At 37.4% G+C, this 20,490-nt stretch overlaps 1 protein-coding gene across 2 annotated transcripts in view; it reads right to left on the minus strand.

Annotated features, from left to right (window-relative positions):
* Positions 1–18,430, minus strand: part of fstl1b (follistatin-like 1b) — a 32,548-nt gene extending 14,118 nt beyond the window's left edge. For both annotated transcript variants that reach the window (XM_056755683.1, XM_056755681.1), the window contains exons 1-2: positions 18,294–18,430; positions 18,110–18,169 (exon numbers count right to left, since the gene is read on the minus strand). In XM_056755683.1, coding sequence (XP_056611661.1) covers positions 18,110–18,169; positions 18,294–18,296 — 63 coding nt within the window. In that variant the 5' untranslated portion in view covers positions 18,297–18,430. The remainder of the gene's footprint in view (positions 1–18,109; positions 18,170–18,293) is intronic.
* Positions 18,431–20,490: the final 2,060 nt, after the last annotated feature.

The following is a 20,490-nucleotide window of genomic DNA, read 5'->3' on the forward strand; positions in this document are numbered from 1 at the left end:
CCATGTTTTATGGCGATATCCAAAGATGGTCCAAAGTTTTTTATACTGTACATACTGTATATCATATTCCCTACCACTAACTCTACCCCTAAACCTAACAATCCCTCAAAACATTCTGCTCTTTTAGATTTTCAAAGAAGTTAATTCTGTATGAAGCTTGTTTCCTCATGGGTACCAAAAAATGTACCCACATGGACAAGAATTTTGGATATTGCCATCTTTGTGGGGACATGGTGTCCACATACCGTAGGGTTTACCCTTCCCACACGCACACACACACACGTATAAACTCAACACAGACTAACCAACCATCCAGGGGGAGATTTTCTGTCCTGAGGGCGGCTTTGTCATTGACACATAAACACAGGAAAACATACCACACCAAACAGTTCAACTGCCCCAATAAGATCATCATTTAAACAAAGTCCCATTAATAGTCAATGACAGTCTTCGGTATGTTTCAACAGACCAACAATGTTTTTTATATCATCATCACCTATGTTAAAGGTCATCAGATGACTTGCAGACTAAATGCTGCCAAACTACAGGTCAATTAGAGTTCTACTGTGGAACAGAGGTACATTAAATGAGAGAAAACACAACCAGGCCTCATCCATAATCTCCTTCTCTACATGGAAGCAACGCTGACATTTAAATGAATGAATGTTGTAGCGTACTTTAGTTAAATCAAATCAAAACGCAGTCATGTTTCCATGACAACCAGGCAGGAGAGCTTGGAACTGTTCTGTAGTTGAAATAACGAGAGATGAGGTAAAAGATGCAAGTCTTCAGCTGAACTGTGACCTCTACAATTGGATAGCAATTTTCAGTTAAAATACCTTTATATTAGTCTTACATTAAAAAAACAAAAAAAGTATTGACAAAGCTCAATGGTAAGAGCATGGCGCTAGCGATGCCAAGTTCATGGGTACGATCCCAGGAGATTGCACGTACTTTGAAACAAATGTATAGAATTCTGCAATGTGAGTCACATTGGTTAAATGCGTAAATGTAAATAAGCTTTTATCTGATTGGCTATTTTGAATTTCCAGTGACATTGAGTAACATACTGGACTAAAGGTAATTGAGCTAAATTTAAATAAATTATTTCAATAGCATATTACATACAGTTTTGTTCATGGATGTCTTGTTAAAAGGTAAAGTATGTCATATTACTGATGACACCATGTAGTCTTTAATTATTGATGAGGAGCACTGTTGTATACCCTGCGTCCCAAGAACAATAAAGGCAGATTCTATTCTATTCTATTAAATTTTCACAGAATAAGAATGTGAATTTTGACAAAAATGTCTGATAGAACCTTACAATCCCAAGGAAATACTATAGTGACTAAAACATTAGCAGTGTCAAATCATTCACAGAAAACAATGAATAAGGGACACATCGCCTACACCACAGGAAACATCAGAGATGGACTTCATAGATTCTTCCTTAAAACTTTGCAGCTTGGGTAATTGCTACAAAGACTATTTTCTAAAAATGTTTGGTGACCTCTGAGTGATTTGCTTGGTACTGGCAATAGACTGCTAGTTCAATTAAAAGGTTTTATTTTTCCCCAAAGCAATGGAAATTGGAATAACTATCTCTCTTTCTCACACACACATTACTGCTGAATGGGAGTTGCTGTTGTTTAACCTGCTGGCTGTTTTGGCAGACCAGGGGCTGCTCTGATTGCTGTGGAGAGTAACAGAGGAAAGATAGAGAGCAAACATTCCTTGTGTAGAGGAGTCGAGGAATGTGGGCTTGTGTCTGATTCTGAAATCATGACCAGGCTGAAATATGACCTTTCTTTCAATTCTATCCTATTTGCTATAGCAAACCACTGCATCAATGCAGGCAATAATATCTCTTTTTCACAAAATACTATATCAAACAATGTGGTTATAAAGGGATAGTTTACCCAAAAAAACAAAAGAAGTCAATTGGGTCCAATGTTGTTTGGTTACCAATGTCCTTCAAAATATAATCTTGTGTGCACTTCAGAGGGTGAGTAAATGATAAAATATTTTTTTATTTTCAGTTAAACTATCCATTCAAAAATTGCCTGTTCCAAACTGAAACCTGTCATAGTAGTAAACCCACAAATGTTGCCCTTTTTGCTGGATTGGTTTATATTTTCTTCACATTACTATTGTTCCTGTCATTCAGAAGCATAATGCAATGGAAAATGTGCCAAGTATAAATGCCTCTTGGTGGCTATGAACACCATCCAAGGTGGTTTGTGCCTGGTAGAATTTATCATATATGAGTTAGACGTACGGCTTTGTGCAAAACTGCATCACTAGCTACTATCTTTTTAATTTAAGGTAATAAAATATTTAAATTTTACAAATAAAAACATGATACAGAAACAAAGAAGTGGTAAAACATCTAAACGACCACAGCCAATCAAAGTCAACTATTTTCTAATAGCTCTCATTGTTCAACGTTTGACAGAGCTTCTATTCTTTAGTTGAATTTTTGGGGGGTAATTATGTTCTTAGAAATGTTATTTTATAATTAAAAAAATTTCCCTCTTGTTCAAATGCACCTACAACCTGTCTCTTCTCCATGTTCCTTGACTGAGAAGAATTCAATCTAGGAAAGAACATGAAGAGAAAAGGCTGTCAGGAGACAATAGAGCACAGGAAAATGATGTGTCCAGCTGAAGGACTCAGTATCTTGGGAGTCAAGAATGTTTCAAATGAAAACACCTGAGCTACACACGACACAGTTTCAGCCCTTTTTCTTTTCATTGTGTAGATTGACATTACTATTCTTGTCATTTGTAAAACACAATCATACACTTCACTTCCAAAATGAGCGAAGCAGAAAAGTTGTTGTTTTGCTTCAAAAATGTTCAGCTCAACACATTGCTGGTTCAAGTTTGGCATTCTGAAGAGTTCAATGAAATGAAACATAAATAAACAGAAAAAATATGTATCTATCGTTTTTGTTTGTCCTTGTATAGCCCACTGAGATTTGTACATCCCTGGACTTTTGGACTTTCATCGTGCAAAAGTCCATTCGTTCTAATTTGTATAGCAGACCTTGTGAAAGAAGAAAGCGCCTCAAACACAATACTCAAATCACTACTTACAGTAAAAGCCTAATCATGACCCTCTTTCCTGATTTGCGTCTCAAATGATTTAAATCTTTAATTTAGTTTTCTCATTCTGATTATTCCTCTACCTTTCTCTTGGGCGTTCTTTGTCACACCATGGAATAATAGAATAAAAGAATGATGAAACATGAAGGAATATTAGTTGTAGTAAAGAAATTAATAAACACACGCAAAGAACAGTTATTAGTAATAAAAGTATGGTAATGATAATGACAATTTTGGTATAAATTAATAAATGTACCTCAACATTAACAAATGCGGGGTCAAAAGTAAATAACCCAACGGCAGGTTATAAATTAGCATATGCTGGGTTGTTTTAACCTATTGTTCTGATCAGACAGAACGCCCTTTTTGTAAGATGCGCCTCTTTTGAATTGTTTCAGTTGGCAGGGAGCGTTTTGCGCAGTGCTGCCCAGTATGACCATAAACGAATATAACAGTATTTTCCAGATTAATACCGGTTTCCCTGATACATGAGAGAATTTTTTACAACATTTTCTACTGATTGAGAGAGGAAATACTTCAGTTGATTGCACATATACTGTCAAGTTGAGCGAATGTTGTAGAAAAATTCCACTATAAAATTTCAAAGGTTTCCAACAGGGCTTGAAATTATTTTTTTTCCTTGGTAGCACTGGTGCTACAACTTTATGAGTTAGGAGATCCCACCCGAAAATTAACACCATAATCAGTCGTAATAGTTGAATACAAAATAGTAACAATTTTACCATTAAAACATGCATGTGATATCTGCTGTGTTTTGCATAGTCACAATAGCTTCATAATTTCCTGAAATCATTTTTTTTAATCATAAAAAAAAGGCTGAAATTAGATATGTGAATGGAAAGCGATCACATCACGCTGTCAATCCTCCTTCCTCTACTGACCCTCTTCTCATCATAGCATGCAGAGACATAGTTTAAACTAAAGGTTAAAAGCAACTAGAGTGCTCGCGCTATAATATTGACAGTCAGGGCAGCTGTTTCGGTGGTTGTAGAGTAACATAAAAAAACGCAGCGCGCTGCTCTTTTCAAAGAGTAAACAAAAAAGGCAGTGCAGTGTGCCTCGTTTTTAAACAGGAAAATCGCTTTCTAGGTGATCGCCTGCTAAGGCATCATATTAACATAACACTACAGCCAACAAACATGAATGATGTTTAGTAATGGAATTTAATAAAAGATCTGCCCTATAGACAGAGAAGAAATTAACTTAGTTTCAGTTACTCCACTCAGTTGAGAATGATTTATGTGATTTATCTAGTGAGTGTTCTTGCTTTAAAAGCAGTTTACTAAGGATTCTGTTTAAAACATAACAAAACCTAATGAGATTTTCTGTTTCCGTTTAGCGGAGTAATAAAAAAGGAAAAACTAAACATAAACAGCAGGACTAAAGAACGCAAGAGAATTCACGTTGGTATGCTGGAGAGGAATAACTGAACAGACAAGAAAACTGACTTATAGGGACTTTTAGGGATTTTAGAAGGGAAAAAGACACTTAACAGAATAATTTACCCAAGACTTTAAATTCTGTCCATGCAATTTCAATTAAAGAACCTTACACACAAGACTTGATTCAGAGCCTCGGATGTGCGACATGATAACTCTTTTGAAACAATAGATCCCAATGGAGCGATTCATACATGGTCCAATTTGGGTAGATACATTTTTTACCAAGGCTATTGTCATAACAAGAGAGCACCTATTTTCAATTCCTGTGTGCACATTTTCAGAAATATGTATGTGTTAAAATGTGATCTGCTGATCTCTCAATAAAAGCCCTTGTAAATATAACCATATTTTTACAATGGTAAACATCGTTTAACAATGGTATTTGTAGTTAACAGTAACCATAAACGTAAAGTATAGTACTTATAGTAACTACAGTATAATATATCTTAATAAAAAAAATGAATTTGTGAATGTTTTACTCGATTAATAACTTTGAAAACTAAACTTGCTTAGACCTGGAATCGATAAACAGAAAAGAAATGTATAAAATTGGTATTATTATAGTATCTTAAGATATGTTATTGATACCATGACAATCCTAGTGTGACACAATCTCAGAATTTCATTAGTATTTTACGAGATGGCTAATTCATTTGAATTTGTATGATTCATGCCAGTAACGTTAGGTTTATGTACTTTATACATCTAATAATCGTATGCTTTTGTACTTTATACATCACACAAATCATACAAATAAGCCATCCACATTCTACAGGGGAACTATGGAGAAGGTGCTGACCAGCTGCATCACCGTCTGGTATGGGAACTGTAGTGGAAGACCCTCCAGAGGTCAGTGAACAAAGCTGAAAAAATCGTTGGTGCCACTCTCCCCTCCATCCTGGATATTTTCATGAACAATGCTCCAGCAAAGCCAACAGTATTGTGAAAGACCCTCCCCGTCCCTCCCATAGTCTCTTTCAGTTCCTACCATCAGGAAGACAGTTTCAGAGCATGAGAGCCCGAGCTCCGCCAGACTGCTCAACAGCTTTATCCTCCAAGCTGCTAGAGCCCTGAACTCAAATCAACCTGCCCCCCAGTGAAACCCCATACAACCCCCCTGAAACACAGACCATCTCACCCCCCACAAACACTGAAAAACTGTCTGTAACTCTTTGCTTTTTGGGGGGGTACAATTCTGAGTGTGCTACTCTAAGGTGAGTGGGCATTCAAAACCACCTGTAGTAAGAGGTCTAACTAGACACTTTTTCACACACACTGCTGCGTGTACATAATCTCCAAAAATACTCAATAACATGTACTATGTTTACATTCTTGCACTACAAATCATCTTGCACTGTACCCCAGCTAGCTGGCTAACTAACAATGTTTACAATGTTCTCGTTGCAAATGTACAGTATTTATTTGTAGCATATTTTACTCTCTGAGTAAATTAGTAGGATAGTTTGTGTATAGGTTTATTTCTGTTTTACTCCACTGTTGTATGTCTGTATATATGTAGCACTGTGGTCCTGTGAGGCACGGCATTTCATTCCACTCCATGTCCCTACATGTAGCGGAATGGAAATAAAGCTAAACTTGAACATTTATAATATATGTGAATTTTATTCTAGTTCGGGACCAGTTGTATTAACTTAGCCGCTAAGTTAAGACTGCGTTTTAACGACTAGTCTCACTGACAAGCAATTATTTTAGACCAATTGGCCTTACTTTTCAGATTTCTATTATACCAATCTACCATTTACAGTATATAAGTGACTTTAAGAAGAACTGGATGACTAACTTGTAACACTAGTCATATTAATTTATGCAGACTTGGTAAGACTTTGGGTGTGAAAGAACCAGTCATCAGCGATTCAAAAAGTTCTTACAGCAAGTTACGATAAAAACGATAAAAATGGAGTTGAACATTTTTTTTGTGTGTTTTTAAAAGGTTTCACATAGACATGACAAGGCTGCCAAGACAAAATGTGTTTAAGACGGATCAGCTAAACAAATAAAAACGCTGTTTTATGCCTCCCAGGCCAGTGGATGGTTGTAAAGAAACACTACAGGCCTGCACACAAACACATATCCAGTTTTAAGCCAAAGGCACTTCTAGCACGAATCTTTGGAACAACATGATAGCGAGTAAATAATGAAAGTGTTTACATTGTTCTGTGAACTGCAGTACTAATTCAAAAAAAGCTTGTAAACTAGGTTATCATCATCAGCTCTGATCACCAAGCACACAAAAACACTCAGCATAATGTAACAAGGGAAACTATTAGTCCATTGTATGCATCCCCCTGTTCTTGCTTTTTTAGTGTAATGCCAGGCTATTCAATTAGTGACCCACAGGCAGAACCTGGCCCACGATGTAATCGGTTCAGGCCCTTCAAGTAGCATATGTGAAAAAGAATCTCTAAAATAAATTTATTTCATTGGGAACGGATCCTACAGTTATGAAGTGACGCGCGTTTGTTTCATTCAGCACGAGCTGCAACAGCACAGAGCAGGAGTCTAGTGACGTTAGGCCAGTGGCGCATTTCAGACATTTTGCTAGCATGAATAGGACCACCATTTCAAAAGTACATAGGCAAGGGCCTGGAACAGAGTGTCAGAGTGGTTTCACTGAATTTCCCTTTTTTTCCTATGCAGTTTCAAAAGACAACAAATTAACACCTTTGAATGTAGAAAGCCCTGCTTGGGCATCTTACAATGCACCGATGTTGTTGTTGTGCAACAAATAACATCAGCATGTTTACATGTAGGACAAAACTTTGGGTGTCTTATGAGACAAAAATATAAAAATATAACATACGAGCTCCCATATTTAGGGCCCATAGAACATCGATTTGAAATGCCGTCTCGCCACTATTTCACAGAGAAAACTCTGCCAGTCCTTTATAAGAAGATTTCTGACAAACTACTTGTCCTGTTATCAGATGCTATTATCACATGTTATCACATGTTTTTATATTAGACTTTTTTATATTTACTGTTGCACTAAAGTCCAAAAGTGAAGAATTTATGCTATTTATTACTTGATTGTTCAAGCGTTCAAGAGTTGTTGAATGTTAAAATGAGGTGAATTAAATAAAAAATACTCAAAATCAAATCACTCGGAGTCGAGGGCACAAAAACCTGATCAGGATTTCCCAACACTTAAGTATACTTGTTTCTATTTAAATTTTTCCCTGTAAGTTTCAATGTTTTTTTATTTCGTTTTTGAGTGAATACCATAGTACACAAAATAATCATGTTGGCAAATATATTATTGTATAGTAAAGGACAGAAAACATAAAATTTGGGAAAAAGTAAAACTGATTTCTTATTGTTGTTGTGTCATCTCTCATATTCCGTGCCATATCTCTTTGGCCCCTCATTTGGGATGCTTTTAATGGACTGGCCCCATGACAAACTAATTGAATTGGCCTGGTGTAAAGTATGTTCATTGTTTTTTGTGTTTACAGATTGTTCTTGTTGACAATAAAGAAAGTGAGTCTTTTACCCTGAATAAAGCCAGCTGTGCTGTGGGTGTCATTAGAGTCAAAGATGGATGCAGCTCAAACTCTTGGTAATGTGAGGAGGGCTCCACAAAGGAGTTTGTTTTGTACCCTATTTTTGAGTCAACATTGCCAGGAGGAATGTCACTAGTCACAGAAATCCTCTATTGATCTCTCTCCAGGGGCATCAGCATATCCATAACTTGAGCATAAATGTCACCCTGCTGGGAAAATGGCGACACGCTGACTGCAGAGATTCTGAATGCCACTGAATGCAAATGTGAAAATAAATGTATGAACAAAAGGATGTGCAGATTAAAAAAATTGCAAAACCATCAAAAAGCATCTAAAAAACGAATTCATAAGAGAAATGTTCTTGACATTACCCCCGGGATGTTTCAGTTTCTGTGCACGTATGTATAGATGCGTTGATCATGTGAGTATATAATACAACATGATGTTTTTGGCCAATGTTTATGGGTCAATGACAGGGAAACAAGTTGTTAGACATATAATCTCTGTATTTACGTTGATTAATTTATGTTTTTTTTAATATCTGTTTTATACTTAAAAACCTTAACAAGGTCTACAGAGTCCTGTGTGTGACATCAGTTCCTGTTTTATGTTTTTCACATTTCCTGCATGTTGAAATTTCTACCTGAACAAACATCATTAACTCTATCTCCAGGAAGCCATGTGACAAACATTTGCTTAAAGCACATTGATCTTACAAAGAAAACAAGCTGAAAGATACTTTAAATCATGTGCAGATAAAGCCATAAAAATATCTGGGACAGAATAAAGTCTGTGCTGTCAGAGGCATCCTGTGAAAAATCTTTTCTTCAGTGGTTTGTCTGGAATATCACCTGGACTATCATCATGATGAGTAATGGCACCAGTGATCCGTTTCATTATATTAAACTGGGAGATAATGTTTGAAGAAAGGAATTGTGCTTGCGTGTTCACTTAACCAAATTCACCTCTCCTCCATATGAGGGATAAATGGTTGCACATGGTAGGCTGGGAATTTTAACAGAGATTTCCACATAAGAATGCAAGTGAAAAAAGCAGTACTTTCTAACAAAGCTAACACTGACCTGCCCCCCCTTATTATTGTTAATAATATGAAAGCGCATTTGCCCAATGCGTAAAATAATCGGTAGAGAATACATAAGGAGCTTACATTTATAATATTTTAATATTCTCTGTGTTGCTGCATATTTAGATTTTCTTTATATTCATTACAAAAGGGGGCATGAAAATGACGGCTGAATGAAAATAATTTGTAAAAAAGACAATAATGAAGCCCCATTTCTAACAGACCTAACTGGTGTGAATATAGATTGTCATAAACATGTGAATGAGGGTAATGATCCTGCCCTTCTTGTGGTTGTTTTTCTAGGTTGGAGTGACAGGATCATGACATTCCTATGTTTTGTGCTTGTGTTTGGAAGCACATGGCCATTGTTTGTTTTTTGGTGCCATGTGCTCACTTGTCTAGCGTCTTAGCCAAGCCCCCATGTTACCATATTCTTTATACCCGTCTTCCCCTTTTGCCCATGGTCTCTTTAAGTTAAGTTAAGTTTTGTTTTGTTTAAGTACTAGTTCATGTTTCCCCCTCAATGGATTTTTCTGTTCAATCTTGTTTTCATCTTGTTTACGTAAATAAGTTTTGTTGAAGAGCTGTCTGCATCTGGGTTCTTTCTTATCATCTTTTGAATTAAGTTTTAGTCATATTTTAGTCATCCCAATCATTTTTGGTCGACGAAAATCTACATTATATTTAGTCTACTAAAATCTAACTGGTTTAAGTAATTTAATTGGTGTAATTAAATGTTCCATACAAAGATTGAACTCTTTTGTCATAATTTACTTTACCTTAGAATTAAATTAAACCAGGTCATTATCGTTTTTTTCCCGAAAAGTTGAGTAACAACTGGATATGCAATGTTCCAACACAGAGAATATTAGACTATGAACGACATGTACCAGTTCATTCAATGTCATTATGACTAAATTAACTCTTTCATTCAGTGTAGGGCGCATTCATTCAGCACAATCAACCAATGAAACACTCCAACAGAGCTCAGACTCAAACGCCATTGACTTATGTATCTTTGAAGCTGAACTGTCTTTGCTTGACACAGAGAAATATCTTTCAAAAAGAAGTATTACGTAAACTGTATTACATTTCTTCAGAAAACCACGTGGAGACACAGCATTGTGGTTCCCTTCTACCAGGGACTTTGACCGCATATGTGAGATAAGTAAATGTGACTCGCTGGCAGTGAGTTGGTAGCGTCTTGACCGCTCAACGAATAGAACTAAAAATCATGTCGTAAAAATATCCCCATCTCTCTATGATGCGCATCGTGACATTTTTTGCATCGAGAAATATCGTACTATGAAGTATGGTTACATCCCTACTTAGAAATCAGTATTTTTACTTCTCGACCCTCAAGATTGCACAAAATTAGAAATCCTTTCCTTTGGAGTATCTAAAAATGTTTGCGCAGTATCCACAAACTAACCACAGTTGAAACAAAACATTTTTACAATGTACAAAAGTTAATTTGACAATGCTTTCTACAAGCAGCTCACTTGTATGATTCTGTACCTCCTGGCACATCTTACCTCACTTTTCCCATACTGTCATACTTTTGCAGCTTCGCCAGTGGAAAACCAAAAATGAGCTGGATTATTTATGCGTATGGAATACAGTATAATAATTAAAGGCAAAACCATTGTGTACAACAGTGTGTAGGAGCTCTTATTGAAACAGTCTGTATTGGTTTGTAATCGATGGCCTTTAACTGTGACTGCTTTAGTGCTGAACCAGCACTGTTACACTATTGTGAAAATCACTGGCCTAGAAATCATTATTTTGAAAATTGACAGAGGAAAGCAAAATAACACTTACATATAATCTTGCAAACCTTGCAAAATATATAAAACACAGAAGCACAGCAAAGCACAATATTGTGATGGATTACATTTTTTGGGATTGTATGCAACATCTTTATACTGGTGCTGCAGATTGCAAATATTTCATGACAAATTAAATAAATACATCTTTTCTCTTTTATTCTTGAGAAATGGTCTCCCCATTTCTTCTTGGCACTCTTGCTGGATCATTTCAACAGCTTCAATAAACAATAAGGAGATTAAATTCAACCAAAGATGCCTCGTGAACACAATACATGCTTCACATTGAGAAAACAGAAAATATAAGAGAGGATCGTCTCTCTGCTAATTCTCTCATGGTTCTCTCAGTCGAGTCAAAACTTCTCGCTCAAATGGGAAAGAGTAGATATTTCCAATAATACCAAATATTTTTGTGATCTGCAGAAGTAAAAACATCATACAGGGGGTCACAATAGGGTGAGTAAATGATGACACAATTGTTGTTTTTGGAGGAACTATCCGTTTCAGCTCTTGAGGCCTCAAGGGTGTGTTCTCAATGACACAAGCACAAAGGAATAGAGATTTCCTGTAGCTCAGTGGTGTGAGCATTGTGTTAACAACGCAAGTGGGTTCGATCCCAGGGGATTGCAAGTATCTATGTAAAATGTATAGGATAAAGCAATGTAAGTTGCTTTGGATAAAAGTGTCTCCCAAATGCCTAAATGTAAATGTAAATGTAGATAGTGGGGTGTGTGAATGTGGCAAAGCCATTCAAGTTCAAATCACAAGAGAGACAAGAATAACTGCAAATGTGTACTGTGAATGATGCCTACCAAACCAGTAAAGGATGGCAAGTTCTTTATTATTTCAAAGACAAAATAATCAATATCAATAAACCTTGCAGGCACTGTGATAAATATAAAGAATCATAAACATTTATTTCTGAATGAAACCAAAAACACTCTTATCACCCAAATTAGGTCATTTTAATGCCCACTAAGCAGTTCCCAAATCTGTTCTTGGCAATAGACAGGATGATGGGTCCCAGTTCTTCAAACAGCATGGGACGTCCCTTTAGTTTTATTTCTCCATTTTTTTACCTGCCATTTTCTTAAAAATCTCTCTTAATATCACAATGGATAAATCTATTTCCCTCTTTCTGATCTCTTGTCTTTTGTCTCATTTCGGCCTTCACTTCAGATCGCAGCCAGTACTCTCCTTATTTTCTACTTTTCTTATTCACCCAAAGTTACCTTTTCTCAATCTATGTCTTGCCCACCATCTGTTTCTAGGCTCTGTTCCAATGATCTAGACTTGCCGGCTGCAGTGCTCTCCAAGGGGTCACGGACTGGTAGAGTTGAGTTAATGGCTGACATGTGTTAGGAGAGAAAGGTCTCACAATTTTTACCATGGCCTTGTACTTTGCTCAGGATACCAATATGCTGAAGGACCTGAAGGAGATTGATTCTCAATCATAGGCGCTGTGTTTATTTTTCTTAGCATGCATTGACACCTCTTTAGCTGTTAATTATGGTAATGTATTCAATGGTGATGTCTACAGTACATCTTTTTGCTCATTAAAGGACCCAGTCTTTGGGGGTTTTAGAGGCTTTGATTATGTTTTTTGGGTGTTTAACAATGGATGTTCATGTTTCTTATTTAAAAATAAAACGTTATATTTCACATATTTCAAGTCTATTGTTCATCGCTGTCACAGTTCAAACAAAACGACTGGAATTCTTCCGTCCTATATAAAGTCCCTCCTTCCGAAACGCTCTGATTAGTAAAACTGACCAGGTCTTTCGTGATTGGCTTCTGCTTCTAAGGCAGTTGTGATTGGTCGGTCCCCCTCTCAGTGCACATGTATTCATAAAGTTTGGCTTTTAGCAATAAACAGTAACAATGGTGTCAACTTCCCTTTATCAGTTAAAAACATGCGGATCGATTGAAGCGTAAAGGAGGTCTATTAGTGCATGACGATGACCAAACGTCAATCTTTGTGAGAGATCCTGATTTTTACCCCTACTATGGCGAGGGGAATGACACCGGACCGAATGGCGACAGACCGGTTATATTAAATAACACTAATAACAGAAGCGTTAGTTTTGCTTTTTTATATTTAACCCGAGTTGGATAATAAAACAAGAAGATTGACCAGGAGACATTTGGAAGCAGGACTTCAAAGGATGTTTCAATGAAGTGTTAAAGAGGTAAGCACGCACATACACACAATATCAGTGTATTGCACAGAACAGCTTTCACAGCCGCTATTAAACTCATGGAAGCTGTTACTTGACCGTTTGGTTATCTTAGAATGTGTGTAGTGGAATTCTTATTACCAGCTGTAGGACTGTGATGAAGTTGAAAGAAGTTTAGCCCGTAGCTCAGTCAAATGTTTACGATTTCTGATAACCAAACAGTACTACAGCGGCTCTTCAACTTGCCAAATGCATAAATGTAAAATGTTAAACATCAGGGTCACCGGTCATGTAAAACCCAAAACCAGACTAATACAGGGCTGCATTAAGAACGATAAGTAAAATACTGTGACAAAGTATCCTAACTAGACGTTCAGTGATGCTTGAAAGTTATATAGAAACTATTTCTTTAATGGAATTCACTATCGCTTATAGTGCAACGTCGCCAATGCTGGTTACTAACAGCCATAGCAGATTACTAACAAGCCAATTTTGAAAATGCAGTTTTCCTTATTTCTTTAAGGCACATTGTAAATAATCAACTGTGATGCCCTTTAGTAAATATGTGTAAAAAAAAATTGGGATTACAGCTGCAGAAAAGGAGGAGAGCCTTCTTAGTTATGTTAATTGCACACCAACCTGATAACGGCAAGCAAGAATCTGTATTTTTTTACATTTCTTGATGCCTTATGTTATCACCTCATCCTTCCCTCTGTCTGTTCCTCCCTCTCATTACGAGGCTCTTTCAAGCACTGCCAGCAGTGATGGCTATACAAAACAAGTCCATAAAACACAAGCACAAAGCCAATGACAAGACAATGTTCTTTCATGGAGAGACATGGGGGAGGGAAATGTCAGTGGAAAATGGGAAAAAGAAGACAGATGGTAAACAATGCAACTACAGAACGATGATGAGAGAAAAATTTAAAAGTGTGAAAGTGTGTGAAATCTACATAAGAAGGAAACTGGGCTTGCAGAGTGAAGGCGCAATAACATTGTCATAACATGTCAATATGTAAGTATGACAGAGATGTGAACTGCCCCTTTAAATGTGGAAGATTGGGGAGTATCAACAGAAATGCAATATAATATCCATAATTATGACTTCAGAGGCATTAAAAGATCTTATAAAATGAAGCGTTTTGTTTTTATTACCTTAGAATGATCTATTTCTATCTACATACACCGCAGGTCCTCTTGCGTGGAATTCACCATGTTGTATCTAGCCCTAAACGGACAAACTGCTCTACAGATCACGTTACGTAAATACATTATCTCCTTTGGTGAATAAGCGTAAACAAGACGAAATCTTAGTCCTGTGGTGGAGTGAGCCGTTGGTTACAATTTACAAGCTCACTGCTAGATGCCGCCAAATTTCATACACCAAACCTTTAAGCTGAGGTGAGATTTTTTAAATATCCAGAAAATGACCCATGCTAGCTTTAAATATGGTCAAATGGGAAGCACATTCACCTTAATTGGTGGGAGAAAGAAGAATCAAATTAAAGCCAAGTATTATTGAACAACTATTGAGTCAGGATGTGTATACTTGCTAATACTGGCAGTGGCCATTCTACAATTCTGCATAAATCGCATAAATTCTGCATAAATTTAATTGAGTTTTTAATCAATTAAAATTGTCCACTGGATTAAGAGAGAACAAACAGGGCTATAATGTAGTGTTCAGAGAGTTTAAATCAGACAGTGCAAAGATATCAAAAGTATCAGCCATTCATCTGGTCATTATTTCCTAACTTTCGAAGGCTAACATACTCAGCCCCTTTTGAGATTAGTCATCATACTCTTGAAAAATTAGCCATGTGAAAAGAACTAGGGTAAAACTAGTCTCTGCCATGATTGTGTTTAATTTCTGACTTTGAGCCATGTTATAACTCTAGCGCCGAGCAGAATTTCCAACCCCTTAATGAAAGACTGACCAGCTGTTTAAGAACATCACACCCTAAGCCTTGCATTCCTTCCTACAGATATTCACTGCAAGAATGACTCATTATGACCCGAAATCATTTTGCCGAAAACCTTATAAATACTGATAGTGTCAGTAGACAGAATGCTGTTTTCACAGATAAGAGTCCATATATACAAATATGCAAGTTTCCAAAACTGAGTAGCCACTGGCAAGCACGTAGAACACAACTGTCATGGAAATACAAACAGATCACATTCTCCAGGTTTTTAAGACCTCCTTGTTCTCTATAGCCCACTCGACATTGCTCTAGATCTCTAGACATTACGTTATGGTGCCTGTCTGAAACCAGTTTCCTTTAAAAAAACTTTCATACAAAAGCACTGTCTGTTAGGTCATTGAGTAAATGGCCGATAAAACAGCTGTCAGCAGTTTCAGACCCAACAACTAACATGTGTTACGAACAAAATAATTATAGCAATACACATACTGTACACATTCCATTCATTATGACCCCTCTAACAAGTCTTTTCAGTATAATCTGTCATTTTCTCAAATATACCCTTTTTAGTAAAAAGCACTGCAGACTGCCATTAAATATCTGTAACTATGAGTAAAGAGCATTCAGCTACAGCAGCAGGGCAAGAACGACCCTGACAATGTTCTACTCCACTACCTCTGTTTTCCCTATCTTCCCTTTCACTCTCTCTCTCCATCGTTTTCTTTTTCTCTAGGTAACTTCTATTTTTATCAGACCTTACAGCATACTCAATTTACCTGCTGGCAGAAGAGAAACACAGCTAGAAAGCAACCCGAAACTCTGAGCTCATTTTTTGATCTGTGGGGATCCGGCATGATGAGATTTAGGTAACTGCATTATCTGCTCTTTGGTATTACATTCAGGCTGGTTCTAAAATGTATTATTATCTACAGTTTGTGAGAATGTGTTTGTTTTTTGAGTATTATGTCCCACATTGGACAGCATTTATCTTTTGATCCAACACAATCTAACAGGAATTTATGTATTTTACAAGGTGGTTAATTAATATGAATTCTTCTATGAACACTCTTTGAATATTAATGCTTTAGTATGATTACTTTCGCAATGGGGACGTTAAATTAAGGGGTTGGGTTAGGGAAGGGTTTTATTTTTAAAATACATACAATTTCCTGTGAGATCAGGTTGTTTATTCTTCTTATACAGAACTTATTCTACCATCAGATTTCTCACTGTCAGTGAAAAATAAATATTGTAAGACAGCTGTTTTTGGGGTTCCTTTTTCACACCCTACAGTTTTTGCATACAATGTGATCTATGTCCATTTTTATTAGATCCTAAACTGGTGTCCTTTTTAAATCAATGAGCTTCTTGCTGAAGAGCAAAAGTAAAGCTTGCGATATTAAAATGCGTTATCTTAAAAAAAGAAGATATATTCTCGATTTCTAGTTCTCTGATACCCAAGTATACATAATATTGGTCACACATGCACAAACTCCCACACACTCACAAATGCATGCATTTATAATGTGAAGCATTCTCTATACTTTGATAATAATTTTCCACTAAACTCTCTCAGCGTGAACTGTATTTGTAAGAGCAGGAAAATCAGTGGGTTTTAATTCGGGCCGACACCCTTTAGGAGCATGTCTGTGTATGCAGTACATCAAGCCCTTGGGGGATACAAACTCTGACAGTTCCAAAGCCCCCATTGGGTCAGAAACAAGAAAGAGACAAACTACAAGCATGAACTACATGAACAGAGCAAAGACGCATCACGCAGGGCTGCGTGACATCCTTTATGAGTTTCAATTAGCTTACATGTTTTCTTATCAAACTTTGCGGTGTGAAATTGCTTTAACATCATTCTAGGAAAGTGTACTCCGCAATAACATGTATGTTGTAATACAAATGTACTTTTCAGCAAATTAAAAACAGTACTTTGGAACACTGTATATAACTAAAGCTTGTTTATTTTAAGAAAAAAAAACATAATTAGGTTTGAGAAATGACGGATGTTTTAACAGGAAGCACATTCCAAGTGCATGTGTTGTTGACACATGCGACTGTTTTGCACCAAAATGTGAATGTTGTTTCTAATAAACTGATTTGAGATTTATCGTGAGTTATCGCACATTAATTATAAGTGGGCACAGTTACTATTGCACTATAGACTTTAAGAACACATTTGTCTCCACGATAACAAACAACATACGGCCCCATCAGCAGCTGCATCCCACCACTCAGTTCAATGTACAATCATCTGTCTTTGACAAGCACCACCTTACAGTTTGTTATCTGGTTGGTTTTAACAGCTGTTTGTTTATAGCTCTGCTGAATTTCCAATGCGAAGACCACCAACCTCTCACCCCACACAGAGGTCATTAACCATACAAACAAACCATGTGATGTACATGTGTGTTTCAAGACAAATGCAATTTAGCATCCCAACTGTCTCAAAACACACTCTATTTTCAAGGTTTAACACTGAATACAAGAAAGCACAATTTTCATAGGTTTTGTATGTAAAGTAAATAGCGTACTGGACTATCTGGATAACATCTTAACATGCTTAGTTCCCCTTTCCAAGTTCATTAACCACATGATTTTCTTAAGTAACCCTAATTGTAGTAAATAAATCCAGTATATAGCAATAAAATAAATCCAGTCAAAAAGGGTTTAATGGGTTAATCATGTTGTTATACCATTTGTATATTTTTACAGTTACAAATCCACTTTTAGTGCTACCTTGAACCATATTTTTAATCTTCAGCGCTTCTTCGGCGGTTCTTTTGGGATGACTAAGGTGCTATAGAACCGCCGAAAAACCATACAAGGGCTTAACAGGTTCTTTATACGGAAACGGCGCTATATACGTAGCACCTCGGTCACCCCAAAGAACCTCTGAAGAACCACGATATGGTGCTTTATAGCACTAAAAGTGATTTCTCAAAAGTAAAACCCCATTTAAACATGTAATAAATGCCGGTTTTTTCTTTAACTTACCTCGGCATAACAGCACACTACGACCAGGAGGAAAACCACAACGGGAAAACATCGAAACATCTGTACCGACCGTAGGGAAGAAGAAAGATGAGAAAAGACATTTAACACAGAAAGCATTAAAGTAATTAAAACACAAGTTGATTAGATGATGTTAAAGATTGTCTATAGCGTTTAGGGTTCTTACCATTTTGGGAGACAGATCCAGTTTGGTGTGCTGAAGTAACAAAAGCGCACGCAGCGTCTCGGTCGGCAGATGAATGTGAGGATGTGATTGCAGGAAATTCGAGCAGCGCTCAGGAATCTGTTTCTACCCCCTCCGTGACGTGGCCCGTTAAGAGCCATGGCGCGAATAGAGAACACACATACACATTTCACACACTGTTCTTTTAGCCAATGACCGGTTTCCGCAGCTGACAATTAAAAAACGTGTTAAGATACAGCCTTCTACATGAAAATATTGCTTACTCCATATGCATTCATTGGGAGAAAAAAAGCATTTTTTTTAAATGATAAAAGTCCGACCGAGAGAGAGAGAGAGAGAGAGAGGTCAACGTTTAAAAATAAAAAAATCAGCTTCTTTCTTATCCATCTATTTATAAGGGGCAGTATGGCCTCATATAGTATGCCATTAAGGGCTGTAATAAGATTCAAGACAGATGGGATGCCATATTGTATAAGGTGATGCGGCAGCATAGGGAATGGGGTGCCCCTTAATTCTCTTCTCCCTGTGGGCCAAGAGGGCCCAACATGACAGGCACACTGAGCAGAACTTAGGGGTGTACCCAGGGCAGTGGTAGGGATAAGAGGGTGTTCTGGGGCCGATAGAGAGGCCCTGGCGGAAATTGCGGGTAATACGACTAATAAGGAGGTAGAGTTTCAACCAGTGGGAATGTTGGAGGTTGATTAATGGAAAGAGATTAGATCTCCAGACTCACCTGTAGCAGTCTCAGCGAGAAGAGGGTGTTCGAAGGGATGGAAGACGCCCCGCAAATAGAGCAGGGTCCCCGCAGATCTGCTAGAAGTACAGCTGGAAACATTCAAATCTCAATTGGTTGCCACGATCAGTTGAGGGGACGAATGATTTAGAGGACTAAAATGTTTTTTTTGTCTTTCACCGTCAGGTCGCCGACGCAATTCGAGGGGGTGGAATGAAGCGGGTACAACCGAGGGAGTTGTCAAAGAAAAGGGGTGTGGTTAGAGGGATAAAGGTGCCTGGTAGGAAAGAGTAGAGAGAGGTGTCTGTTTCTGGCCAGCAGGAATAGATTGAGACACACAGACTCGCATGTGGATGCTGTGCTGAAGGAAACGTTCGGGGAATACAGCATAGTGGATGTGTCCTGGGCAACATTCGAGTGGGAAGATTGTAAAATTGGATGGCGTCCAAAGTAGACAACTGTGTTTGTTTGTGACCATGTGCGAAGGCGCACAGGTGGGTCTCATTATACTATTGAGACGGTACGGCAATGGCTACTTCGGGTCTGCGATGCCTTATCGTTGCTCTTGTTATTTGCTTAATATATTTGGTTTCTTTTGATATGTGGTGATGCCTTTTCTAGTCCGACCGGTAAAGGAGGGTATCTCGGCCTAGTAAGGAGGCCCAGGAGGACTACTGTTATTTTTTGTTTGTTTGTTGTTTTATGTTGAACTTCTCCTACTGTGTAACCACCACGAGGAGGGAAGGTAAAGCGCCGCAAGCAGAGATGAGATGCATATAGAAATATGGTCGCATTATTCTGAATAATGCATTTTTGAGAGCATAAGTAGTCTACAACTATATAGAATGATCACAACATAATTAAAACATTTTCTCCAAACAATTTCATATACACGTGCATTTTTTCTATAGCCAAGTGCATTTTTTTATAGCCAAGTTTGTTAAGAGCAATGCTGAAAATTAAATGAATATCAATATTCATAATTCATACCCAATGCATCAATATTTGTTAGTAAGTGTCATGATTCTGCCTCATAATGTCATGTTTTTCTTGGTCTAGTGGCAGGATCATGACAGAGCCTCATGTTTTGTGTGGAGAGAGGCATGATATTGTTGGTTCTGACAAAACATGCGCTCTCTCCGGTCTGGTCTTTGGCCCAGCCCCTCTCGTTTCCTCATTTTTAATTGTTAATGATTTCCTGCCCTGCATCTTTTCCCCTCTTGATTTGGTTCCCTATTTAATGACCTTGTGTTTGCTGTCCTAACATGTCATGTTTGCTTTATGCCTAGATGTTTGATGTTCCGTCAGTTCATGCTCTGTGGATTTATTCCGATTAAGTTTAGTTCAAGTTGTGTAGCTCTAGTTTATGTCTAGTGTTGTTTTAGTCCTGTCAGTTTATCGTGTCCTGTAGTGATGGGCAGAGCGAGGCTTGGTGAAATAATAAAA

Source organism: Triplophysa dalaica, chromosome 8 (genome assembly GCF_015846415.1).
Source record: "Triplophysa dalaica isolate WHDGS20190420 chromosome 8, ASM1584641v1, whole genome shotgun sequence".
In the NCBI taxonomy this organism is placed as follows: domain Eukaryota; kingdom Metazoa; phylum Chordata; class Actinopteri; order Cypriniformes; family Nemacheilidae; genus Triplophysa; species Triplophysa dalaica.